We start from the raw sequence: 27,455 nt of genomic DNA, 5'->3' as shown, positions 1-27,455 counted from the left end.
TCTTTTATGTTATGTGGCCATTAATTAATTTTTTGCAATCTTGTATTTCTCTTTATCTTAATCTCATTAAATTTTTTATTGTAGATGAAAAGAAGATTACTATCATGACAGTTTTTTTTGTCCTCATCTCACTGTGGGTATGAGACATAGCATGTAGCAACAAAAAAAAGTCTCACCGGCCAAGATATAGTTCAAAGTGCAATATTTTTTATATTTTTGATTTATTAAATTTCATATCCAACCGCTCTTAACATTTTTAGTTAACAATTTAGTTGTCCTTTTTTTTCGTTTCATGCAATACTTAGTTTTTTTTTTTTTTTAAACTCTTTTAAGGCTCGATTGACATACAAATGAAGTAGGATATTGAGATGACAAGAATCTAACTATTACTGTTTAAAATTCTTGTGAGAGAAATTATATTTATATGTGTGATAGTTCTTCTTTCCTCTTCAATTCACAATATATCATTTTCAAAAGTTTATATTAATTTAGTTAACTATTTTTCTGATTGGTGATGTCAACTTATTATGTCCGTGCCTAGACCAGAGTGTTTATTTTCTAAAGTAAAAGCAAAGGAAGGAAGCAAACTTATACGTATGCTACTTAAGAAAGTATCTATGGATCCTTCCGCAATTATGTACATCAATTTTAGTAAATCTTTTGATAAAATATGAGAATGTAACATTAGTTTATAATTTTTAAATGACATTTTAATTCATAAGAAAGTTGTTTATTGATTCGTTAAATTGTAGTTTTTAATTTTTCACATTTTATAGTTTAAAGAGACATGAAAAGGATAAAATAAGATAAAAAATATGAGATTCATATAATTAGATTTGTGTTATGTCTATAAATAACAAACAAGTTTAAAACTTACTAAAACTAGGCATGAAAATAAATTCAATTGTATGGAATTTTTTCTTTTTCTCTACTTTCTTTTAAGAAAAATGAAATTACTGTTTCACTTATAGAATATATTATATAAAAATCAAACTTTTAGAAGACTGAAAATACGTAATTAATGAAAATTCACATAAAAATATATATTTATATACTTAATAGTGTATATATTCAATTACATAAATTCTACTCTTAAATATTAGTAATGTCCATAATTCTTAAGCCTTTCATATTCATAACCCTCAATTAGTTAATGTTCAAGAAGACCATTTTTTTTTTTAATTTTCAAAATCTAAATATTTTGTTAATTGTTTTTATCTTTCTTTATAGTTAATGTAATTGATTTGTATTAAGTAAAATTTATATCTATATATAATTAAAAAAAAATCTACTCTTAATAATATCATTAACTTCATGACTTTTAAATTTTTATATTCATAACCTCTAATTATTTAATTATAAAATTTAAGATAACTTATGATGTTCCTCTATTTTCATCTATATAAAATCATAATATTTTATTTCATGAGACCAATACTCAAGAATATCCTTTTCGTTTTATATCTGAAATAGTGCTCTTTATATTATTATTTATAGTATTAAATTCAAGCTTAATAAGAAGACATTTGAAGGTTGATTGGTCGTCAAAATGCTATCGGACAAGAGCTGAAAAAAATTATACATTAATTTTTTATTTCTTTTTCGTGTATTTTCTTATGGTTAACATAAAAAAAAATTAGGTATGTGTGTGTGTCAGTGTTCATGAGTATGTTCTCTATATGTAACTTCTATAATATGAACTTTCATGATTTTTTTATTATTGTAAATTTATAGACTTTTGAAAGGTTGATCGTTTGTCAAAAAGGCTATCGAACAATAGCTTAAAAAATTATACACTGATTTTGTATTTCTTTTTTCGTTCATTTTCTTATGGTTAACGTAAAAGCAAGAGGTATGTGTGCGTGTGAGTGTTCATGGCTATGTTCTCTATATGTAACTTCTATAATATGAACTTTCGTGATTTTTTTATTATTGTAAATTTTATAGGCTTTTGAAGGTTGATCGTTTGTCAAAGAGGATATCGAACAAGAGCTTAAAAAATTGTATACTAATTTTGTATTTCTTTTTTCATCTATTTTCTCATAATTAACGTGAAAAAAATAGGTGTATGTGTGTGAGTGTTCATGTGTATGTTCTTTATATGTAACTTCTATAATATGAACTTTCATGATTTTTTTATGATGCGAATTGCAATATGCACATCAAGGTAGTTGTAATATGGAGCTAATCAGTATATAGTGTTGACGATTTAAAGAGATTTATGCTATTGAAATTGTTTTATATATATAATGAGAAAGAAATTATCTTACCCTCTTAGTGCATTTTTAAGCACACATAAGTACATTATTTCAAATTAAAATCTCAACTTCATTCAATACGCAATAGAAATGAAATAAAATTATTATTAGAGAATATATTTTAATTTATTGATAAAGAATATATTATCCATCATTTAATAAATATTAAATTGTTATTTTTTTTTCTTTTATGGAACAAAACATTCTTCATAATATTACGATTAGATAATAAATCTAAAGTGAATATAAAATTGATCAAATAAAATAATTAATTTTTTAACACCGCACGAAGCGCGGTTAATTTCCCTAGTAATTAAATAAGAGTAAAACATCTAGTACCTCCTTGAACTATGACCAAATTTGCTACGACACACTCCAACTTTACGTGGGTCCTATTATTCCCTGAACTGAATTTTAGTGCATTTTTATCATCTTTTTTAGCTGGTGTGACACCTTTTGTCAACCTTTTTAGCTGACGTGACCCATTTTATATAATAAAGGTGTCGCGTCAGTACAAAAGGGTGACAAAGACCCTTGTGAAGTTAGAGTGTGTGTAACAGCTTTGGCCATAGTTCGAGGGAATGTCGGATTCTTATCTCATTAAATAATGGCCAAACTTTCACTATATATACTACTTGTTAAAGCCTTGCTAAATGAACATTTGATAAGAAAAAACCTTATATTATCTAAAAATTTAAGCCATGTCTAAAAACATCATAGTTATTCTCATGATTATTGCTATTTGCCTATGTTATATGAACTCTATACCAAATGCTACAGTTTCAGCTTTTGGCTCCCAACAATTGATGAAAAATTTTGCAATACAAACACCAAGAAAGTTCCTGCAATGTAGCTCAGAATGTTTCTGTTTTGCTGGTGTATAAATTGTGAAGAATGTTGTCATTGTTAGAGTGGGTGAAAGTTAGCTATGTATACTATGTGTATACAATGTGTATACTATGTATACCCCGTATTTACTTCTCGTTTAGTTATCGAAGAACCTGGTTCTTTGGTATCGATGGTCGATCTCTTCTTCCTCGATCACAAATAAAATCGGAGTTGCATGCCTATGTAAAATGCAATAAGTAGCTTCATCGTTTCATAATATGTATCGTTTTGTGTTGTATTGTATTGTATTGTGTTGTGCATGTACGTTATTGAAGTAATGTTTATATATATACGATATATATATATATATATATATATATTGTATTGTGTTGTGCATATACGTTATTGAAGCAATTTTTATTTTGTGGACTCACATATTAATATACGACACATAGATATGCTATCTATAAAGAAGTCCAATTTATGATCTAATAAAGTACTAAAGTTTTTAACCACTAGAGTTGGCATGGTGGTTGGCATGGTGGTTCAACGCCATGTCCCTTAAGCAAGAATTCGGGGGTTCGATCCCCGCTCTGGCGAATGGCGCAAACTCTGTGGCGAGTTCCCTACCGCTTAGTTAGTCTCACGGCTGCCGGCTGTGGGGATACCTTGGGAAACTAACCAAAAAAAAGTACTAAAGTTTTTGAGTCTAAAAGTAAATATTGTATCGATTAGTATGCGTTTAATTGAAATTAAGAAAACCCTGAACCTTTTCTAAAGTTTGATAGAAACTTATGGGAAAGGTATTTTTTTGGAAAATGCACCTTTTCAAGTGAAAAAACACTTAGGCAACTATACAAGGATTGGTCCCTAAGTCAGATAAACCGTTTCTCTTCTTTTCTACCCCATCTATGAGAAAAAATAAACCGAGAGCAATATCCAGACTTAAAAAATTAAGTTTCCTTTATCAAATCTTGCAATGAAATGGGGTTAGTGTTTCTACCGACGTTATTCTATATTAATATAAGTGTCTAATGATTTACATGATAATCTTGAGTAAATTCTTTTAAATATTCCAACTAGTGGTACAAGTGATATCAAGAGCCAGTGGCGGAGCCATCTTATGATTAAGGGTTCATCTGAACCTTATTCGACGGAAATTATACTATTTATATATGGTTAAATTTTTTATGTATATATAATTGATGTTGAACCCCCTTCGACTAGTTCGTGTGCCTACTTCTTTCGATTTTAAACCACTTTAGTGAAAATTCTGGCTTCGCCACTATCAAGAGCAATATCTTGTTAGATTATTATACATGTTTTGCAGTAAATTTTGGGTCAAATTCATATTAAGAAATCATTCAATTTTTTCAAGTCTTGTTGGTCTTCTATGCAATCGTTTCTGTCAAGTTTTTATGGGGGCAACAATAAATTTATGGAACAAAGTACTATAATACTAATAAATTGATTTGCATGCTTTCTTCTACTTTAGTTTTGGTTGAGTGATATTATTTTAAACACTCTGACAAATAAAATATTCATGTAAGTTTGGGTAGTACGTCAATTAACATTTTTTAATTTCTCCATTATTTAAGTGCTCTGCTTTTTTTTTTTTTTTTTTTTTAACTAGTTGGAGATTTAAAGAAAAAAAATGAAAATTAAAATTTGAGGATTCCCACTAGGTCACTTTAATTATGAATAGAACACAATTCTTTCCTTTAGTTTGTGCGTTTTGTTTAAAATTGAATAGATTGAATTAAAATGTTGTTAAAGTAACCTTTATTGTGTAGATTTTGTTTACTTATAATATGTAAGTATATTTTATCTATGTGAAATAATTATCTCAAAGGAGATTATTATGGTTAGATTACGGATAGTTGTGAACATGTGATACATTTGTAATATATGTTGATAATGTGTCGGTTCAAAGAAAAACATGTTGTTATGCCGTTTTAGTAATCGATATTCATGAACTATGTATAAGAGTACCACTTACAAATCACTATATCTATCCAAAGACTAAATGATAATGTTGCATGTGCTAGATATCTTGAGATGGATCCACTTCTGTGTATATGCGCTTGATAAATTTGCAGTTTTAAGTTTATTTGTTATTTTTCTTTCATTTTTCGTTTAATTTTATTGTCTTCACATATACATGATTTAATTGACGGTTAATTGTGAGCATTATTTGTTTATCTTATAATGTCTTCCATATCTGTCAATATGAACAACATTCCCGTGCTTAACGACACAAACTTCAAAAAATACAAAGAGCACATTATGATTGTGCTTGATTGCATGGATCTTGATTATGTATTGAGATTTAATCGCCCTACAAACTTGAACAAAACTAGTTCGAATGAACAAAAATCTGCATACGAGAAATAAAATGGGAGTACTTGTGCCTATCGAATCATCTCCAAGGACATTTTAGTCCTACTCCTCAGTGAAATTGCTAAGTAAAAATGCAATATGAAACTTCATCATTTCATAATATGTATCGTTTTGTGTTGTGCATGTACGTTATTGAAGTAATGCTTATTTATATAGATTGTATATACAACATTTACTTTTTGTTTAGTTACTAAAGAACCTAGTTCTTTGCTAGTATTGAATGATTGTGTGTGTGATATGAAGTAAAATGTTTTCCTGACAAATAAGTAATTTTCTCACTTATTTTTTAATGCTTGGAATGTAAATAGAAAATATAGGTTCAACATTCACCTCGACTTGGTACAAGAACAACCACTATTTTAAATAATAATAATACTAATAATTAAAAAGGAACAACCATAATTAGGTTTTAGATATTTAGACTGATAGAAGGAGCGTTTCGGAGTAATTAGTAAAATTATTATCGTTCTAATTTTGAAAACAGTCTCTAACAGAAATGTAAGGTAAAATTGCGTACAATTACAATCATAATTAGATTTTAGATATTCAGAGTGATAGAAGGAGAGTTTTGGAGTAACTGATAAATTTGTTGTTGTTCTATTTTAGAAACAGTCTCTAACAGAAATGCAAGGTAAGATTGCGTACAGTTACACCCTTGTGGGGCAGTTCTAAATTCAAGACTCATAAAGCTAAAATTCTGAATTTACCTGTCTAAATTAAATACGTATACATTTTAAACACAAATATATTATTTGAGAAAAGTTATGTTGGAAGTTTATTTATCAAGCTAAGTCATGTTACCCTAGAGATTTAAATCAAGTAATACCCGTTGACTTAGTTTTTGGAATATATTTCAACAATAATAGCTGCATTAGATACTTTTTCTCCTACAAGTGGATTTTAAAAAAAATCAACTTTGACCTTCAATTTAAATTTAAAATTTCTAAATTTATGAGAACAAAGAATAGAGAGCAGGCTTGCATATCTGCAATCACTAGCTAGAGACATTGCTTTTACCCAATATTCTTAAATTTTTATCAATGGCCAAAAACACCATAATTATTCTCATGGTTATTGCTTTTCTGTTCTACAATAGCCACCAAGCTTTATCAGATTCACAACAATGGACTGATCAATCTACAAGCTTTTACGATCACGACGATGAAGAAGAAGAGACTTTTCACTCTCTGAAGTTTCAGGAGAATGCTTATCAGGATCCATGTGCTATGGGTTGCCCCAGTGAAATTTGTGGTTGCTAAATTTAATCAGTTTAGTTGCTATGACAATAGAGATCAACCTTAAATTCTATCTAATGAGTGTGTGTATTTCATTTCCACGTAAGTAATAAATTCCCTCCTCTTCTATGGAGAGTGTCCTAAGTTAGGGGTCTATCGGAAACAACCTCTCTACTTCCCCTGAGGTAGTGATATGGTCTGCGTACACTCTACCCTCTCCAGACCCCACTATGTGGGAATATAGTGGGTATATTGTTGTTGTTGTTGTTCTATGAAGAGTGTGCTAAATCTATAGAATAAAATGTAATGCATAAACTGTGTTTCATCACTTGAGTTCTTATATTGATGACTGGAAAGGGAGAAAAAATTGAAACGTGTGTATCGTCAACATGGAGTAATCAATTTTTTTCTGTAATATTGCACCACGCTTATAAAACAGAATCTGATAGCAGGTAACTTTTCTGTAGACATCAGCCATAATATAATGTATTGAGAAGTAGGAAATAGGAACCTCAGCAGCATGAGATCAAGACGCGTAAGTACATCCTTCTATTTTTTCCTGCTGCCCACTGCACTAGGAAGAAACTATTGTGTAGCTCTCCTAGTAGCCAAAACAAGATTTGCATATCAATGCAGCAAGCAGTTGAGTGTTTCGCAAAAGTACTCAGCTGGATCATGTTCCATCTTCGTTGTCTGAGAGCAAGCAGTCTTCTATTTGCTCCCTGAAAGCAAAGCGATTAGACTTTTATATCCAAGGAGATAGCAAGACGTAAAGATCAAGTCCCCTAAGTTTTAAATAGGGGTGAGAAACGGTGATAAATTTTCATTAATAAAATTACAAACTAGTTCCAACGCTGAAGGGGGGCCTTGGAGTAACTGGTAAAGTTGCTGCCATGTGACCGGGAGGTCACGGGTTCAAGCCTTGGAAACAGCCTCTGTCAGAAATGCAAGGTAAGGCTGCGTACAATAGATCCTTGTGGTCGGGCCCTTCTCCGGACCCTGAGCATAGCCGGAGCTTTAGTGCACCGGGCTGGCCCTTTTTTTTTTCAAAAACATCTCTAAGTTGAAATTTGAACCTCGGGGCAGCCAGCAGCCCAAAAGGAGAAAACACAGGACACTATTCTCTAAGCTTTAACAGTAAAACTATAACGACAATCTTGAAAGGAGAAGAAATGGAAGCCAATATCAAAAAGCATCATCCATCTAAAGATCCATGATACAGCCTAGGCAATTTCAAGCCCTCTGCGGCTACAAAATGGTTTTCCTGGGCTAATGTGGCAGATCAGAACTATCAAGTGCTTAAGCAAGTAAATTTCATACCTTAGCTGTCTCTGACTTAAACGAACACCATCCTCTGCTTGGGAAACCATTGATGGTGGCAAGAGAGAAATGAAATTCTCCAGAGATGAGGGGTCCTTAGGAAGAACCTGAAACTGGCAACTTGCACAGCATGCAGCCCCAATCCCATTAGGACTAGTTTTCCCATTGTCAAAATTACTCGAAGTTTCAAAGTTGGATACTTTTAGAGGACTGTTGCAAATAGGACAGAATGACTCGATAAGAAGGGCATCTTTAGTTTTCAGGTTGTATTTCTTTTGCCTCCTTCGAGATGCTACCTGACCATTATAGTCATTGTCCTCTGGCATTCTATTGAAATGAAAAGGTGTCAGCTTTCCAGCTGTTCTCATGATTGTGCTTTCCCGGGAAGGGTTTTCCTCCTGAAACACAAAAGTTACTTTGAATTTCATGTGCAGGGCTTTCAAGTTGCAGTATCCATGACTTGAACAAGAAACATCTAGGATAGCCGAATAAAGGAAATTTTCAAAATAAATGTTAAGAGCCTCTTTGATAAAGCAATTTATATTCCCTAATAGTTTTCCTTCTCGTTAAAGTAACCAGCAATCACAACATTAACCATGAAACAAGATTCAACTTTTAAAAGCATGTTTTCTTGGTAGGGCTGAAATAACTGAATAAATTTCAGCTACTAGATGCAATTGTTATATTATAATATACTAAGTTTTAGCATCTTATATATCTAACGATTGCTTTTTTCATAGGTTTTCCTCGCAGTAAACACCAACTTCCACTGTAGATGGGACCATCAACTTAAACCAACAAAGTTAATCTGCTTTTACCTGCAACAATTTTACAAATGAGGAGATCAAGCCATTGATACCAGCACGTGTTCCATTAAAAACTTCTACAGTCATCAAACTGCCCTGGCAAAGTATGTCGAGCCCCACCATGAAGTAATGGTTTTGACGCACAAGGAAAGGGCAAGCAGAAATGAAATACTCAGAGTCAGAAATTACATGAGATTGTGACAAAAATACGACATTAAATTCTAAACAAGAATTAAATTTGTTTTGAATCTTAGTTTTCAAGTGCAACAAACCTGTCAAGGTTGCAAAGCATGTTCAACTCATGAATAGGACAATCACGGAGGGGAAGAACCACAGGTATCTTCCACCTTGCATCAACATACTGGATATCAGCAGCTAAAGAGTAACCTCTCCCCTGGAGAAAATAAAAACCTTTTGCACATTAGAGAGTTCTCTCTCAGTTTTTGAATATGAGAGATGTCATTGAATTCTATACAGGTAACCAGTGTAAATATTTATTTACTAGCTCAAAGGAGTTGATCTTTTATACAATAACTAACATGGATTTATGAATTTATAACCAATAAAATGAGTAATAAAAATATTGATCAAATCAGATAAAACAATCACACCAAACAGATCATGACCAAGTATGTTCAAGAAAAATGGCCAGGAAGGAATACAGAACAAGATCCTCATATATATACACATAATCGTTTTTGCATTAGACGTATTTTTGTTGCGCAATCTCAAAGTATTAGCCCCCAGGGCTTTGGTGAAAGTTAAGAACGTAGCTAGTGGTGTATGGGTTAGGCGTACGTGACAGGTTAGAACCCTAATGCTGACAAAAGCTTGGTATTTCAGTGGAGACAGGTAGAGGATTTATGAGCAATACCTTTAATTTTTTAGAAAAAGACAACCTCTTCTGCCTGAATCATGGATAATCACATTTTTTTAGTTTTTTATCTCTTCATCTATACGGAAGGGTATGAAGGAGAGCCTTGGAGTAACTGGTAAAGTTGCTGCCATGTGACGAGGTCACAGGTTCAAGCCTTGGAAACAGCCTCTGGCAGAAATGCAAGGTAAGGCTGCGTACGATACACCCTTGTGGTGGGGCCCTTCCCCGGATACCGCGCATAGCGGTAGCTTTAGTACACCGGGCTGCCCTTTTATACGGAAGGGTATGGCCTATGGGGACCAAATTTAGGTACTTCACACTTCCACTGAGCTCTTATAATATACTCCAACCCTTTACTCTGGTTCCATCTGGATCATGTCAAATTGAAGTCCAAAGTTCCCTTTTTCCCAGTTTGCCAGAGGACAAAATTTCTTCGTCATTCATCCATGTGAATAAACATTTTCAGTTTTTTAGCAAAAGAAGAGAGTGAGAGGTTCATTGAACGAACCTACCTTGACAGTTGCTTCAAGTACATGACAAGCTATTCTTGATGTACACGTTCCTAGTAGAACTTTGGTATATCCATGCTCAATAGCTATCTGCACATTTAAGCAACATGTATAAATTGGGATCTACGTTTTCCCCTGTAAAGCTCAAGATCGTGATTATGTAAAGTCGCCAAACCTTTTGTAGGGAGAGCATACGAAAATGCTCCAATAGATCTTCTTTTCCTGTGATATCACTAACTGCATTTATTAATTCATTCAGTCTATCTTTTGCACCAGCTTCAGGCGAATAAATTGTCTCCGTTGGGACTACGTGAAATTGTTTCACAGGTGGAGCCAAATCTGACACAATAAGTTTCATCTCCTCAATAGCTCTATCAAGGTAACCAGATGAGACAGCTGAACAGGTTTTTTCATCAATAAATGCAACCCCAACACCGAAAACTGGTAACGCTCTATCTCTACTGGCATCAAAGTTCTTCTGAGCTTTGGTTTGCATCTCATGTATAAACTGCAGAGCCACCCTAGAAGATAAAAAGTAAAATATTATTGTAGCACATACCTTTTACACAAGACTAATAACCTACTCCACATCCTTTTTAAGTCATAACAAGCAGCAAGTCTGGCTTAATGAACTTCTATGATATACGCCATTGTTGACACATATAAACACATAAAATTTTAAATAAAACGTAAAAAATGATGTTAGTAAGTTATACAGATACACACACCCACAGTGCCTGTGCAGGCGTGCATAACATGAATTATAAGATTTATCAGAAAAGGAAGGTGAATTTCAAGATGATGCAAGAGGTTCTAGGTTATTTACAAATTCAATGAACTTCGAACTTCGGTCTACCGGAAACAACCTCTCTACTTCAGCTAAGGTAGTGGTATGGTATGTGTACACTCTACCCTCCCCAGACCCCACTATGTGGGAATACACTGGGCATGTTGTTGTTGTTGTTGCAGTGAACTACGAACTTCAGGTATATGTTGCCTCCACAATTTTGGATACAATTCAACATAAGACGATATCAATCGACGGAGAAACAATAGTGATACAAATGCGACTATGAAGATCAACATGTGTACAAGTGAAGCAAAGGATCATCAGAGGAAGTGCAATGCTGAGACGTGAGAAGGATCAAAGACACACAAAAGCCGCCCAATTTGCTCATTTGTTATACTAGAGGGGCACCCCTTTTTCATTAAGGGTCTTTTGGGAATTTCATCTTTTATGTAATAAAGAGACTATATATAGTTTAGTAGTAGGGATTTTCATTACTTAGTTGATTATTGTTGTATGAACTTGAAACTTGAAACACCTAAGTCCTCTCTCCTTTGAGGCAAACCGAAACTGGGACAAGAAACTAGTGTGGATTCACTAGTGATTGTATTTTGCTTGAAACGTCGACATTTGAGAGGTGGATTACGATCTCGTGTCTACGTAAGAGTTATGTGATTGTTGTGTGTAGGTGTTAGGGGTCTTAGAGTTTAACATACTCTTTGGTTCTTAGGATTTATACCCTCATTTGTCTCACTACCTATCTTTACGTTTCTTGTAATCGTTTTTGTGTTCTTGTTCTAGTAAAACCGTGTATTGTTGCTATTGAGTTGTTGTTCTCCTCATTTCGTGGTCATCTTGTTCTTGTTGTATTGTTGCTGCTTTTTGGTGTTAAACACCTTGTAAACTCGTGATACTTGTGTTGTTATTGTTGGCCGAGAATTGTAGTGTTGGGGTCTCGGTTTTGTTGTTGGATTTGTGGACTGTTTTGGACGTTTTGGGTGTTTGTGGACTGTTTTGAGCCTTCTTAGATACCGTTTGGTATCAGAGCAAGGCTAGTTGTGTTCCTACACTACCAATCTTGGGGTCTCTTGGTCAAAAAAAAAAAAAAAAAGTGTTGAGTCGTTCTTGTTCTTGGCCGAGGCATCCTTGTTCTTGTGTTGTTGGCCGAGAATAGTGTCTAGATTTAGATGTGTTTTTGTTGTCTTAGTAGTTTCTTGTGTTAGTTTCTTGTCCACTAACACTTATTGAGTCTATATCCAAGTGTTGAGTTCTTGACTAGTTGTTGTTGAAGGTTGGACGGCTAGAAAGTTGTTGGTTGTTCTTATTAATCTTGAAGTGGTGTTCAACAAAGGTGTTGTTTGGTTTTTGAAAGAGAAAAGAAAGACAAGACTTTGTGTTTGTCTTGAAAACAATTTCAAGACAACACCAAAGTGGAAAAAGAAAAAGAGGAGTTCAAAAAGTATAGTTACTAAAAAGGAGTAACAACACTTTTCAAGAATAGACCAAAGTGGAAAGAGACAAAGCTACTCCAAAAAGATGTTTTGCCAAAAGAGTGCAAGTTGGTGAAAAGTTGATAGAAGACTTTTTGACTCTTAAAAAGAGAGTCTCAAATCTTGTCCACCTACACCATAGCCGAACTTTCTTCATCAAAGGAGTGAGATTGAACAACTTGATACTTGAAACAAATTTTCTTCAACAACGTGTGTTTTTGTCTTGTAGGTTGTGTGGTATTGTTGCTTGCGGTTCAAAGACTTGAACCTTTGTTGGTGTTGTTGTGTGTGATATTGTGGACTGTTTTGGTACAATGGAACCTGAGACCTCATCCCTTCAACCCACGGTGGACCACAATGCTACAAGTATCATTTTGGCCCGCTTTGAAGCTATGTCCCGAGACATGGCTAGGATGACCGCGGGTATTGAAAAACTAGACGCGGATGTGGTATCAATGAAGGGTGAAGTGTTAATTATAGGTGGGAGATTGGAGAGAGTGGAAAGCCAAAGAAGCCGACCTTCAACCCCTCGACACATTTCACCAACTAGTACTCCCGAGGCCATGCACCAAATGCTATATCCACCCATTGCCACAAATCAAACCAACCCTTACTCCCAAAACCAAGATCATGATAGACCAAGCCACCCTCCACTTCACCAAGTCCAACAAGAAGGACTTGGAACCCAAATTGCACCACCAAACCCGAGCCCACCCATCCAAACTCCACTTGACCAAAGACCTCACTATCCAAATCTAATCCCACCGCTACAAGCTCCACTTAACCCAAATAGACCCGTCCATGTTGAGGGGTATGGTAGCAGATAACAACATGCTGGTTATGGACCCTATGATGAAGTTTACATGAGAAGGGCGGAGATGGGGGTAGGCAAGGTGATCCGAGGGAAGTTCACGGCCGAGAAGGAAGAGTTGGTCATTGAAACTAACAAGGGAACCAAAACCGTGATGTAGGGCCAAATACCATCAAGGTGGGGGCTTCCAACATTCAAAGGTGAGAGTGATCCGGAAGAGTTTCTAGCTTGGGAGTCCTCTTGTGAGAGAATCTTCCAAGTTAATGATCTTACCTAGGAGAAAAAGAGTTGTTATGCGATTGCACATTTTGAGGGTTATGCTACTACGTGGTGGGAGCATGTGAAGTGAATTGGAAATGTTTTGATTGAGAGGCAGCCCTCTTCTTGGTTTCGGTTAAGGTACCTCATGAGATAAAGGTACTTACCCGAGAGTTACCATCAAGAGCTACTTGCTAAGTTGTATAACTAGAGGCAAGGGAACAAAAGCGTCGTGGCTTACTATGATGAGTTCCAACAACTCATTTTGAAACTAGATCACCGAGGGGAGCAAGTGAGCCACGACATCATTCGATTCAAGGTGGGGTTGAATAGGGACATTGCCTCACGATTGACACTTCACAAGTTCGACACCATTGATGCCATCTTCCAAGCCACCTTGGAAGTTGAGAGGGAATTACGGGAAAAACCGAGTGTCAAGCTCAAGGGGCAATCTCCCTCGGGATGGCACAAGGACAAAAATGACCCATCCAATGTGGAGAAACCTGAGGACAAGGCTGGCCAAGCCGAGAACAAGGTTCACCAAAGGTAACCTCCAAGAAATGAAGGTAAACCGCATTCCTCTTCTAGTTCTAAGGGTTTTCAATGTTTTAAATGCCAAGGTTGGGGACACAAGGTTAACGAGTGTCCAAATAGGAGAAATATGATCCTAAGGGAGGGGAAATGGTACTTTCTTGGGGAGGAGGTGGGACTTGAACTGAAGGAGATTGATGATCAATCTCAAGATGGAGAGAAGGTAGAACCCGAGGAGCCAAAAGAGGGGATGAGGAAGATGTTTGGCCGTGTGAAGGTGAGATTGTAGTGCCTATGTATATGGCAAGGAAAGTCATGCTTAGTGAGGGTATGGAAGAAGAAGCCGAGAGTGAGGAGGATGAAGAAGGAGAGAAGCCGAGAGTTGGGATTGTGGGATTTGCCCATAAGGACTCCTTGTTGATTACTAACCGAGATACTAGCACTTTGCCTAGTGTTAAATCTTCATATGTGCAGGTTGTAGAACATATAAGTCCAAGGGGCATGCTTGATGATCTCATGGGACCCTTGGTTGAACATCCTAACCTTGGGAAGAGCAATGAAGAGGTGATGCAAAGAGGAGAGCTTGCCGGTGATGATTGCTTGAATTTGAGGGCAAATTCCTCTCAAGATGGAGAGGATGATACAAGTGAGACTATGAAGATTAACGTGTGTACAAGTGCAACAAAGGATCATCCTAGGAAGTGCAATGTTGAGACGTGAGAATGATCAAAGACACACCAAAGCCGCCCCATTTGCTCATTTGTTACATTAGAGGGGCACCCCTTTTTCATTAAGGATCTTTTGGGCATTTCATCTTTTATGTAATAAAAAGACTATATATAGTTTAGTAGTAGGTATTTTCATTACTTAGTTGATTATTGTTGTGTGAACTTGAAACTTGAAACACCTAAGTCCTCTCTCCTTTGAGGCAAACCGAAACTGGGACAAGAAACTAGTGTGGATTCACTAGTGATTGTATTTTGCTTGGAAACTGTGAGAAATATAAGAGAAAAATATTATTGAATTGTTGTAACTACATTATTACATTGAGGCCCTATTTATAGACAATTCATTCCAATCCTTTTCCTAATAGGACACTACATTACAATCCTTTTCAAGTAGGATTTTATACGCTATTCCTATTCCTACTTATATTCTAACACTCCCCTTCAAGCTGGTGCATAGAAGACATATGTACCAAGCTTGTTATGGATGTAACTAATATGATAATCGGTGAGGGACTTGATGAAGATATTTGCAAGAAAACCGATAAGGACTGCTTTGGACGTTTGGGAGACCTCAATTGAAACGGAACAAACTGAAAAAGTGATCCAAAAAGTAGTAAATATAGCCGTAAAGTCGATGTGTCCCTGGAAAATTGTCGAAAACTGGTATAAAATATACGGGTCATCTCGAAGTCAAGAGACGAGTAGATCTTGAACATGAAAGTACTGGAAACTTCGCCGAAATATGCTCACACGCCAGATTATTAGATTTGATGGCTGAAAAGTGACTATAATCCGAGGAAAAAAAAAGTATATGGGTAGGGTCGGAATGATGACACGACCCTACTGAAAAAGAGAAATATGTGTAGGGTCGGAATGATGGCACGACCCTATTGAGAAGTAGAAATTATATGAGTAGGGTCGGAATGACGGCATGATCCACCTGGAAAAGAGAAATTATATGGGTAGGGTCGGAATGATGGCACGACCCTACTAAAAAAGATCTGAGGAGTCTCCGGAAAGACGTACGGAACTATGTAAATTAAATCTGAGGAGTCACCAGAAAGATGCATGGTGCTATGCAACTCAGATATGAGACAGTAGTCCGGAAAGATGCACGGTGCTACGCAAATCAGATATGAGAAAATAGTCACCGAAAAGAAGTACGGTGCTAAGAAAAATAGATATGAAAAAGTAGTCACCGGACAGATGCATGGTGCTACGCAAAGATATGAGAAAATAGTCACTAGAAAGATACACAGTGAGTCAGTGACCCAACTTTGCTAACATAATCATTGGCCAGACGGGTAGCATATATGGATTATAGCCACCCGCCGGCAGTGGAAACTCTTTGATTCTTTACCAAGATCGTGGAAGCTCTGATACCATGTGAGAAATATAAGAGAAAAATATTATTGAATTGTTGTAACTACATTATTACATTGAGGCCCTATTTATAGACAATACATTCCAGTCCTTTTCCTAATAGGACACTACATTACAATCCTTTTCCAAGTAGGATTTTATATGCTATTCCTATTCCCACTCATATTCTAATAGAAACGTCGATGTTTGAGAGGTGGATTCCGATCTCGTGTCTACGTAAGAGTTAGGTGATTGTTGTGTGTAGGTGTTAGGGGTCTTAGAGTTTAACATACTCTTTGGTTCTTAGGATTTATACCCTCATTTGTCTCACTACCTATCTTTATGTTTCTTGTAATCGTTTTTGTGTTCTTGTCCTAGTAAAACCGTGTATGGTTGTTATTGTGTTGTTGTTGTTCTCCTCATTTCGTGGTCATCTTGTTCTTGTTGTATTGTTGCTGTTTTCTGGTGTTAAACACCTTGTAAACTCATGATACTTGTGTTGTTATTGTTGGCCGAGAATTGTAGTGTTGGGGTCTCGGTTTTGTTGTTGGATTTGTGGACTGTTTTGAACGTTTTGGGTGTTTGCGGACAGTTTTGAGCCTTCTTAGATACCGTTTGGTATCAAATAGGAAAAGGAAAGGGTGGGAAGGGTACACATCAAGATACCAAAGAATACATTAAAGCCCAAATAATACACTGTGTAGAAGATAGAGTTAGACAAGGCAAGAATTTTACACACACAACTCATGAGCTCAAGCCGTTAGAGTGTGAAGCCTTTGTGTCTAACGCAAATATGAGGTGGATAACTGGGAATGGATTTTCCGGAAGTACGACTAAGAAATTTGGTCCTTATCTCTAAACGAGACTCACACTCAGCAATCCAAAGGTATATCTCAGTTAAACAAGGCTAATCTCTAAAATTCGTTAGCAGGATGAAAGCCTTAAAAGAAGCATGCCTCACTCTTGACAATCTTATGAGAAGAAGATTCCAACTGGTCAATAGGTGTTACAATACATGTGTCAGTCAAAATCAGAAAGTATCAACCACTTTATGCTTCGCTTCCCTTTTGCAATACACTTTAGGACATGTTCCTAGCTGTTTTGGGTATAAATTGGTCTACGCCCTTCAATATCAGGGATGCTTACACTAGTTGGAGCTCTGTAGAAGTTAGAAATTCCATCAGAAAAAATCTAGATCGTGACCTTAGCCTGTAATTTTGGTGTATTTGGAATGAAAGAAGCAGGAGATTTCCCAGTGGAGTTTCAACTCCAATTTATAAGCTTAAGGCTAGTTGTTTGGTTAACCTTTTTAGCTGGGCTAACTCTTCCCCTATAGATAATTTAGATCACTACCTGGATTTTATTTTTATTTTTTTTAATAACCGTGGTGTGGCCAGCTTGCCCACACCTCGACTAATTCCACGGGACACCTGCCACCTTTCACCAACAACATGTAACTTTGTCCACCAACGTAAGGACAGATGGAAAGAGATCGCCTAATGTGTTTTGCGTATGCTGAATTTGAACCTGACACCTCATGATTCTCAACCCACTTCATTGACAACTAGGCCACGCCAACTACCCTAACTAATTTGGCATATATAGACAATTGATATCATCTAACCCAACTAGTTTAGAATTCAGGTCATTGATCTATTATTTCTTTCACTGAACTAACCAGACCATAGATGGAGTCTTTTCTACACCACCAGCACATGCTAGACATATAAACTGATTAATCAGGACTAAAAGTCAGTAGGAAACTACATTTAACAAAATTGTTAAACCCTAAATATAATCTCGTAAAGCAAACAACTTTCAACAACAAACCCAGTGTATTCCCACACAATGGGGTCTGGGGAAAGTAAGATGTATGCAATCCATACCACTACCTCCGGAGAGGTAGCAAGGCTGTTTCCGATAGACCCCCGGCTCAAGACAGAGAATAAAAAGCAAACAACTTTGAAAGTTAATAATTCAACTAAGCAAATTTCCAGATCACAATGAGGATTTGTTCGGAACCTAGAACAAGTACTGCCAGAGAAGGCAACAAGGACATTATCCAATGGGGAAATCATTTGCAACTCACATGTGCAACTCAAAGACACATCCCCATTCATTAGGTCAATCTCTAAACTTAGTTAGCCAGAATTCCAATATATGCTCAATAAAGGCCCAAACTTTGAGAAACTCACAAATGTCTATTGTTGTTATGATAATTATCTTCAGAACAAGAATTAAATAGACCCAAATAAGAAACTGATGAAATGCAAAAGGGGCATATATAGACAATTCATATCATCTACCCCAACTAGTTTGGCATGAAGGTTGTTGATCGATTATTTCTTTCACTGAACTAACCAGACCAAAGACAGAGTCTTTTCTTCACCACCAGCTCATTTCAAACAAATAAATTGATTAATCAGGACTAAACTGTTAAACTCTAAACCCCAAACGCTAAATATAATCACAAAAAGGCATCTGTCCTAGCCTTGGTGGACAGAGTTACTTGGTATCGGTATCTGCTGCTGGTGTGAGGTGGCAGGTATCCCGTGTATTTAGCCGAGGTGCGCGAAAACTGGCCCGGATAGTACAGTTAACAAATAATACAACAACATATAATTAACACAGCAAAATGAAAGCAATTAATAATACAGCAAAGAAATTAACATATTGACAATGAGGAAGTGTTCGGAACCTGGAGCAAGTACCACCAGAGAAGGCAACAAGTACATTATCCGACGGTGAAATCATAGCATTAGCAGTAACAGCAAGTCTAAACTTCCCAAATAGATTACTACGGAAGCAATCTACACAGAATCTTCCGGCATCACTACCACCGCCGTCTACGACGGAGACGTCGGCGGTGCTGGCGGCGATGGTTGTATTAACCTTACATTTGATACATATTGAATTATCCAAATGCTCGGTGGTTCTACGACTGTTTACGACGTCGTTTAAAGGTTCATTTTTCTTTGCTACCGGCGGCGATTCGGCTGCTCCGATGGAAGTGTCATCTCTGTAACAACCGGACTGGCAGGTTCCGGAGTTGCACGCCATTTTTGGCTAGAAATGAAAGGAATGTATCGAAGAGCGGTATTTATATGTTGGGCTGGTATAGACTTACCCTATAGAAAAGTAGTTAAATTGCTAAAAATGGCGCGACTATTTAATTTTTGGCCAGTTTTTTTAATATAACATAAACATACACTTTAACACACCACATTTACATAAATTTTCATCCTCACAAACTAATTATAAAAATTTCAATTAATTATATAGTATTTTCATTGAATATTTTAGGAGCTAATTATTAATCTCAATAAACTCAAAATTTTAAAAAAAATATCAAAAATTAATTGTATATCCTTACAAAAGGTAATATATATTTTCATTATATATTATATATCTCAACAGTTTCAAAATCAAAAAAATATATTAAGAGGTAATTATGTATCTTTATAAAGTAAAATTATATTTTCATTGAATGTATTGAGAATAAATATGTATCTCGAATAAATTAATTAAGGATGACAAAAAAATTTCAAAACTAAAAAAAACACACAAGTCTTACATACTCAAAATTAAGATTTTCACTAATTATATAATACATTGAAATTTTCTATAATTAACTTCAAACTATTGAAATTTATATTATCTAACCTTGTTAAAAATGGCTCGACTATTTAAATTTTGATTAGGTTCTTAATAATTATTACGAGATAACTAATTTCAGAATTAATTATTCGATAACTTAGTTCGGACCAAGCGAACCCTTACAATATACTCTGTTATTTCTTCTCCCTCTCAGACTCTCAGTCCAAATAACTAAACCCTCCATTGCCACCACCATTCCGCCGTATCTTCCCCCACCAATTTCAGTAAGTTTCTCTTATGAATTTATGTTTACATTTTTTATTTTTTTTGGAAGAAGTAGAAGTACTAGTTAAAATAATTTTTTTTTTATAACCATGTTATCCGGATCAACTTCCCAGTTTATTTAACTAATTTCACGGAGTACCTGCCAACTTATATACAAAAACACAAAAGTACTAGGCACCTGACAGAAGTACTAGCAGAAAGTACTTTTTTTTTAATAATCGTCGGGCCAGTCTTCAACTAATTTTACGGAATACCTGTCACCTAATAACAACAACACAATGGCGGAGCCAGAATTATTTTCATTGAGGGGTCAGGACTAGTCGAAGGGTTCAACATCTATTATATATACGTAAAAAAAAAAAAAAAAGGTAGTTCGGTGCACTAAAGCTATCACTATATGCGGTGTTCGGAGAAGGACCCCACCACAATGGTGTATCGTACGCAGTCTTACCTTGCATTTCGGCCAAGGCTCAAGGCTTGAACTCGTGACCTCCTGGTCATGTGGCAGCAACTTTACCAGTTACTCCAAGGCTCCCCTTCACTCCAAGGCTCCCCTTCATCTATTATATATACATAAAATTATTTTTGATCATATAAAAATAGTACTCCTCCGTTTCAAAAAGAATGACCTACTTTGACTTGGTACAAAGTTTAAGAAAATAAAGAAGACTTTTGAATCTTGTGATCTTAAATTAAAGTTGTGTCAAATGTACCAAAATGCCCTTCAATCTTGTGGTCCTAAACATGCCATGTGGAAAGTTGAAATTAAAGTATTGCCAAAAACGGAAAGGATCGTTCTTTTTGAAACAGACTAAAAAGGAAAGTAGTTCATTCTTTTTTAAACTGAGGGAGTATAATTTTTCGACGAAGGGGATTCGGATGAACCCCTAAATTCAATGTGGCTTCGCCACTGTAGATAGTAGGTAACTCTGTCTACTATGATTAGGATAGATGAAAATGAATCATCCATTGATGGAAGTACTAGTTAAAAAAAAAAAAAACTTTTTTCGTTACCGCCGCTATCCGGGGCCTCTTGCTGGATTGCAGGCCTCGACTAATTCCACAGAATAACTTCTACATAATAACAGCAACACAATAGATACCAAGTAACTATGTCCACTGTGGATAAGATAGACGAAAAGAAATCGCCCACTGAAAGAATACTAGTAAAAAGATACTTTTTTTTAATAATCCAGGACAGCTTACCAGCTTGTTCAACTAATTTTATGAATACCTGCCACCTAATAACAACAACATAATAGATACTAGGCCTCTGTTCACTGAGACTAGGACGGATGAAAATGAATCATCCATTGATGGAAGTACTAGTAAAACAAAATAATAACTTTTTTGTAACCGCGCTATCCGGGGCAGCTTGCTGGATTGCAGGCCTCGACTAATTCCACGGAATAACTTCTACATAATAACAGCAACATAATAGATACTAAGTAACTATGTCCACCTAGTGATTTTGTAAAAACTTGTGGGACTCTATTTGCAGAGATGATGACATTGACATATATATTTAAGCAATGTACTGAGTAAAGATAGAAAAAAAAAATGAAGACTTTTACCTTTAAAATTTCAGTAATTCACTTCAATGAGCTGAAAAATACAGTTTTGTATTTTTAAATATTTATTTTTGTGCATTTTCATAAATGTGTGTTAAAAGATTTTCTTCACGGTACCAAAATGTTTTCTGTGTGTCAACAATAAGAACAACATAGCCAGTGTAATCCCACAACGTGGGGTTTGGGGAGGGTAAAGTGTACGCAAACATACACCTACCTCAGAGGTAGAGACGTTGTTTCAAATAGACCCTCGACTCAAGAAAAAAAATCTGAATTTTAAGATTTTCTTGCATTCCTATGGTTGGATAATCACTAGTTGGTAGACTAATTGCTAAGATATCTGATTCTATAGAATGACTGCTGCCAATGGCTTGAGTGACTTGTCTTCAGAGATGGAGGTGGCTGCATTTAGACGTCTTTTCCCTTTGCGCTATCATGAGCAACATCTTCTTAAATCTGTCCGACCTGATGCCCGAAAGCTTGGAAGTGCTAGAGATACAACAGTAGCACTTGGTTTGGCTAACTCAACAGATCAGTTGTTATTATATTATCTTTTCTCAGGAGTTGTCCAAACTTACATTTGTATTTTCGCTGCAGGTGCTGTTGCCTCTGCTGATGGATCAGCACTGGCCAAGATTGGCGCCACTGTAAGTGTATCCTTTGTATGAATCACTTCTTAGTCATTGTATAGGAGCTTCCATTCTTCACTCGAATTGCTTCTAAGTTGATTGGTTATCTTTCATCAATCGCAGACAATGCTGGCTGCCATCAAAATGGAAGTAATGACACCAACAATGGAATCTCCAGATGAGGGATCTCTAGGTAAAAAACCTCTCATGTCTCAACTCTTATTATCTCATTACCCATATAGTTTCCGGTTACATATATGATTCTATTGTGATTGCAGCTATCGAATTCCACATGCCTCCCATTTGTTCTCCCCTGGTTCGACCTGGTAGGCCTGCGGATGTAGCATCAGTAATTTCAAAGCAGCTGTCAGACACTATCTTGAGGTATGTAATAATAGCTTCCAGATGCCTCAAACTTGGAGTCTAAGTATTTGTCATCGTCTAATTCATTATGCTGATTTTTTTTTCTGACCATGTTATACGGTAGTTATGGTTTTATTTTTATAATTTTGCGCATGTCTGATAATCTAATACTACGCAACAAGTTATATTTAAGGTCCAACTAGGCCACTTGTGGTCCTGCAGCAAACATCACATCCTGCTTCAGGAATCTTGTCCGTGTTTCCAGACTTCGTGGGGGGTTCCTACTTATTGATAAATGAATAGTAGCAGCTATCATTTTACTGAAAAAGGTTCTGAAAGAACTTTGCATCGCAAGACTGTAGGTTTCTTCGCTCTGGCTACTATTACAGTATTGCTGGACTAAGTTGCGCGGACTCTTCACTTTTGATGCCGCACCCGTGTCGGATTCTTCAAAAATACACCAGTTTTGGCGAATCCGACACGCGCTCATTGAAATTTTTGAAGGGTCCAAGCAACATAATTACTGGATAAACCATAAGCAGTTTCTAGAAGAGCTTTATGTTACAAGGGAGAGTATTCGTCTTCTGCTTTCTCCTACGAGAATAACCTTGCATGAATCCATTGAATCAAACATGCCGCCATATGAAAAATCTGAATCCATTCGCGCTGTTTTGGACTTAATCATATCTGTTAACGCCCCCTCCTACGAAAATATTTCTACCAAGTATCTCCGGTTGTTGAAAAAGTCTTTAACTTTTCTATTATTTTTGTAAGGATAGAAGTAAGAGAGAGATAAGTTATTGTTAGTTTTGTTTTCCCTTCCCTTTGTAGCCATGTCCTTCCTCTTGACGACATTAATAAAGTAAATGAAATTGTGCTCTTTCTAATAGCTAAGCTTTTAGATGAGATGATCACACATTTCAACCGCATCTTCTTCATATTTGTTGTTTTATTACTTTGTGAGAAGTATGCCTCTACAATCTCCTTAATGAGCAATGGAAATGTTTACAGTTCTGGCATGATTGACTTAAAAGAATTGTGCTTGGTTGGAGGAAAAGCTGCATGGATGGCCTACCTGGTAAGTGCTAATGAATATGAAGATCTTGTCTTCGTGCATTTTTTCCATGATAGGAAAAGGAAAAGTTTGTTCCTTAATTGTACGTTAACTGAAGAGTTAAATCGCCAGAATATGAAACTATGAAATCCTTGGCAATTTCTAGGTTACCATGTATTGTAACATCTATTGACCATTTGGAATTTTCTTCGCATAAAATTGTCTTGAGTGAGGCATGCTTCTCTTGAGGCTTTCATCCTGCTGACGGATTTTAGAGATTAAGCTCATTTAACTGCGATATACCTTTGGATTGCGAGCGTGAGTCTCCTTCAGAGATAAGGACCAAATTTCTTAGTTGTACTTCCAGAAAATCCATTCCCAGTTATCCTCCTCATTTTTGCGTTAGAGACAAAGGCTTGGCACTCTTATGGCTTGAGCTCATGAGTTATCTGTGTAAAATTCTTGCCTTTTCTAACTCTATCTTCTACACAGTGTATTATTTGGGCTTTAATGTATTCTTTGGTATCTTGATGTGTACCCTTCCCACCTTTTCCTTTTCCTATTGTTTCTCTGTCGATTGATATCGTCTTATGTTGAGTTGTATTCAAAATTGTGGAGGCAACATATATCTGAAGTTTGAAGTTCACTGAATTTTTTTATTATGAGCCGGGGTCCATCGGAAACAGCCTCTCTATCTCACATATGAGGTAGTGGTATGGACTGCGTACACTTATCCTCCCCAAACCCCACTTGGTGGGAATATACTGGGTATGTTGTTGCTTGTTGATGTTGCATTTATGTTGATTTGGACAATACATTTTTCCCTTGTTCATATTTGGCGTTCAAATTTTCCCCACCTTTATTTCTTCATTTTATGCTAATACAAATGCTTTTAGATTGTACGCTAAGTTGTTGGTATTTATTCCTATGTTATATAATATTTTCAGGACATATACTGTTTGGATGCGGATGGTGCCCTGTTTGACGCTGCATTACTGTCTGCAGTTGCTGCCTTTTCGCATTGTAAGTTTGCTATCGCTTGGTTTTTTTAGTATTCCTGTAATAGTTGTCCCATGAGAGACAACAATATTGTACTTTATATTCCATTTCTAGTTTTGAGATTGGAAATGGACCGCATGTTAAAATGAAGTTTGAGAAGTAAGGTTTTCCGTACCAATGGTGAACAAGGGTAAGAGTTTTCTTTATGATAGCAGAACGTATCTAATATTATCAACCGATAACGGCAAATACAAGCTTCACAAAGAAGTAAGAAGATGAAATGAAAGAGGACCAGCTGTCCCCACAAGTTCCTCGGGCTATTAGCAAGCATGTTAAAGGAGCAATGCTGTCGAATCTAAGTATGTGTCATGTAATAAACCTTAAATGAAGGCCAGTCGTGAAGAGAATAAAAAGAAAGAGGGGATGAACTGTTCTTAGTTTAAGCAATATGTCAAAAGAGCTATACACGATTAATTTGGAAAACTTGATTCTTAAGTGTTCATGTAATTTTACAAATAAACTGGATTTCTTGCAGTGAACATTCCAGTAGTGTCTTTGAATGATGATGGGCGAATAGTTCTCGTTTCTGAGGACACTGTCCAATTGAAATTAGAGAAGGAGCCCGTGAATACAGAGAAAAGAAAGCTCAAATTGAACTCTCCGCCATTCTCGTTAACATGCATACTTCACAAGAACTACATCCTCGCAGATCCTACAGCAGAGGAAGAATCAATAATGGAAACGGTTGTAACTGTGGTATTGGACTCGTCTTACCAGCTTGTTTCGCTTTATAAACCAGGTGGACCAGTTCTTGGCCATACATCAATTATCCAGGTTAGTTTGCATCATAATCCTAATGCTTACCTAAATGGCAGCACGGTTTCTTCTTCCTATGTTGAAATAATTTTTGGTTCAGCTTTGTATTAAAATTGCAGAAATATTGCTATTTTCCTATGTTGCGTGATGGTTTCCAGAAAACGCTATGGATTGTTACTTTGATATGTCACTCATTATGAATACAGTAGGATAGATAAGTAATGGAGGATTTATTCCTTTTTCTTTGTCTCCTAACACCCCTCCCCTCAAAGTTCTATTTCGGAAGCTTTTGGGGTTGTGGTTTCGGATGGGGGAATCAAGGAGTGGATGTTAAAGTATCCCAATTCATGTCCTTTGTCGTCTATCTCCTCGCTTCTCTCTGTATACTGAACGAATAGTAAAGTTTGGCCGCTTTGACTGATAGTTGATAGATAATAAGGGAGTTTGCCCATTTTAGTCGCATTATACCTTTTTTCTCTTTTTTATCATCCGGAGTAGTCACCAATAATAGATTGTGATGGAATGGAAGTTGGTTTCACGTATTGTTTTTGCGTCTGAATGACACCTTAAAAGTTAACTGAATAATGGATTTGGAAGAGCTTCGATAAAATAAGTTGCTCCATAACCATGCGCCTGAAGTGGTTTTCTGGCGACGTGCTTCAAAAGGTGATCAAACCCACTAACGGGGACATCATTAAGAGGCAGAGTTTCGGTTTGTTTCTCAAGAGAAAGTATAAACGAAAGAAACATAGTAAACATTACCATAGGAGGTAGGACTTGAGGCACAGGAAAGATGCTCAAACGAGGTAAACCCCCCACCTCCAATAGCGCGGTTGGTAGTACAAGTTACTGAGAGAGCAAAGTGGGGAGGTGGCATGTTAACAAACTTGCATAGTGTTACATGTGTAACTGATCTGCATGAAGTTAGCAATTGATCTGAGAAACACTTTAACTAGGCCTTGCTCTTCTAATGTGAAAGGTAGCCGGCCATTCGTCAAGGCCCAGGAATCCGCTGGACATCTCATCGGCAGGATTTGACACCCCCATCCGAAAGTTCCACACCTTGGAACGTTACATATGTAACCGATCTGCATGTTGTTAGCTATTGATATTAGAGACACTTTTCAACTTACATTCCATAGTTCCTTATTAATCCTGCACTGTCTGCAACGCTTTCGCCAAAATATTCCAGTAAATATTAGTTCAAAAGATTATATCTTGACCTCTTTTTTTTACAAGAAATGTTCATTATATTTTCAGGATTGCGTCGCGCTAGCAAGACAGAGAGTGAAAGAGCTTCAGAATGTCTTGAACGAAGCAATTTCTGATATGGAGATAGACTAAAGGAGACAGCTAGTTTTGTTTAAGCCATGGCTGCAAGTTCAATTTTGGTTAGCCATTTCTCAGAGGGAAATGCATATTGTTTCTATTACATAGTAGTAACATTTTTTCTATCAAATAATAAAACATGTTGTTTGTTAATTATTAGTTTTCTTAGTTGTTTCATTTCTATCATTTGCCTCAAAGGAATTGAAAATCTTATGAGAAAGCGTTAGACGACAATCTAATATTTTCACGAGTTGTATTTATTTAAATCGTATAATACTATGCAAAATTATAGTAATTGATAGAAAGAGATCATTAAATTTTCCACTTGTCATTCTTTTGTCTCATAATTTTGAGAGGAGACTAACTTAATAATATTGAACATTCTATTTCATATTACACAAAATGATTAAGAGGATATTAATATTTCGAACCCATACATTCAAAAATTCAAGAGAAAAGACATCTTTTCTCCTTAACTTTTCCTCCAAACTCACTTTAGTACTTAAACTTAATGTCCGTTTATTTACCCCCTTAACATCTTTAAAGTAAATTATTTTCACCCCTCAAAACTGAATACCACTCTTACAACGGAGAGTGTGTTACACTTGCTTA

At 36.0% G+C, this 27,455-nt stretch overlaps 2 protein-coding genes across 3 annotated transcripts; one reads left to right on the top strand and one right to left on the bottom strand.

Moving 5' to 3' along the window:
- Positions 1 to 7,028: 7,028 nt before the first annotated feature.
- On the bottom strand, positions 7,029 to 19,314 carry LOC107843835 (cytoplasmic tRNA 2-thiolation protein 2). 2 transcript variants are annotated; one of them, XM_047397412.1, is made up of 8 exons: positions 18,899 to 19,300; positions 18,710 to 18,796; positions 10,409 to 10,754; positions 10,237 to 10,323; positions 9,120 to 9,241; positions 8,860 to 8,938; positions 8,042 to 8,439; positions 7,029 to 7,443 (listed from the first exon to the last, which is right to left on the bottom strand). In XM_047397412.1, the coding sequence occupies exons 1-8, from the start codon at positions 19,258 to 19,260 to the stop codon at positions 7,395 to 7,397; spliced, it is 1,530 nt and encodes a 509-aa protein (XP_047253368.1). In that variant the 5' UTR covers positions 19,261 to 19,300; the 3' UTR covers positions 7,029 to 7,394. The 2 variants fall into 2 exon arrangements, with proteins under 2 accessions (XP_047253368.1, XP_016543722.1); XM_016688236.2 differs by lacking the exon at positions 18,710 to 18,796 and having other exon boundaries at positions 18,899 to 19,314.
- A 620-nt stretch (positions 19,315 to 19,934) lies between these two features.
- Positions 19,935 to 27,152, top strand: LOC107843834 (exosome complex component RRP43). The gene is made up of 9 exons (XM_016688235.2): positions 19,935 to 20,081; positions 22,006 to 22,166; positions 22,251 to 22,300; positions 22,406 to 22,475; positions 22,561 to 22,666; positions 23,657 to 23,723; positions 24,647 to 24,722; positions 25,234 to 25,532; positions 26,775 to 27,152. Exons 2-9 carry the CDS (start codon positions 22,007 to 22,009, stop codon positions 26,856 to 26,858), a joined length of 912 nt encoding a protein of 303 aa, XP_016543721.1. The 5' UTR covers positions 19,935 to 20,081; position 22,006; the 3' UTR covers positions 26,859 to 27,152.
- Positions 27,153 to 27,455: the final 303 nt, after the last annotated feature.

Source organism: Capsicum annuum, chromosome 10, assembly GCF_002878395.1.
Source record: "Capsicum annuum cultivar UCD-10X-F1 chromosome 10, UCD10Xv1.1, whole genome shotgun sequence".
Classification (NCBI taxonomy): Eukaryota; Viridiplantae; Streptophyta; class Magnoliopsida; order Solanales; family Solanaceae; genus Capsicum; species Capsicum annuum.
The sequence above is the reverse complement of the archived record's forward strand: the minus strand, read 5'-3'. Positions and strand labels throughout refer to the sequence as shown.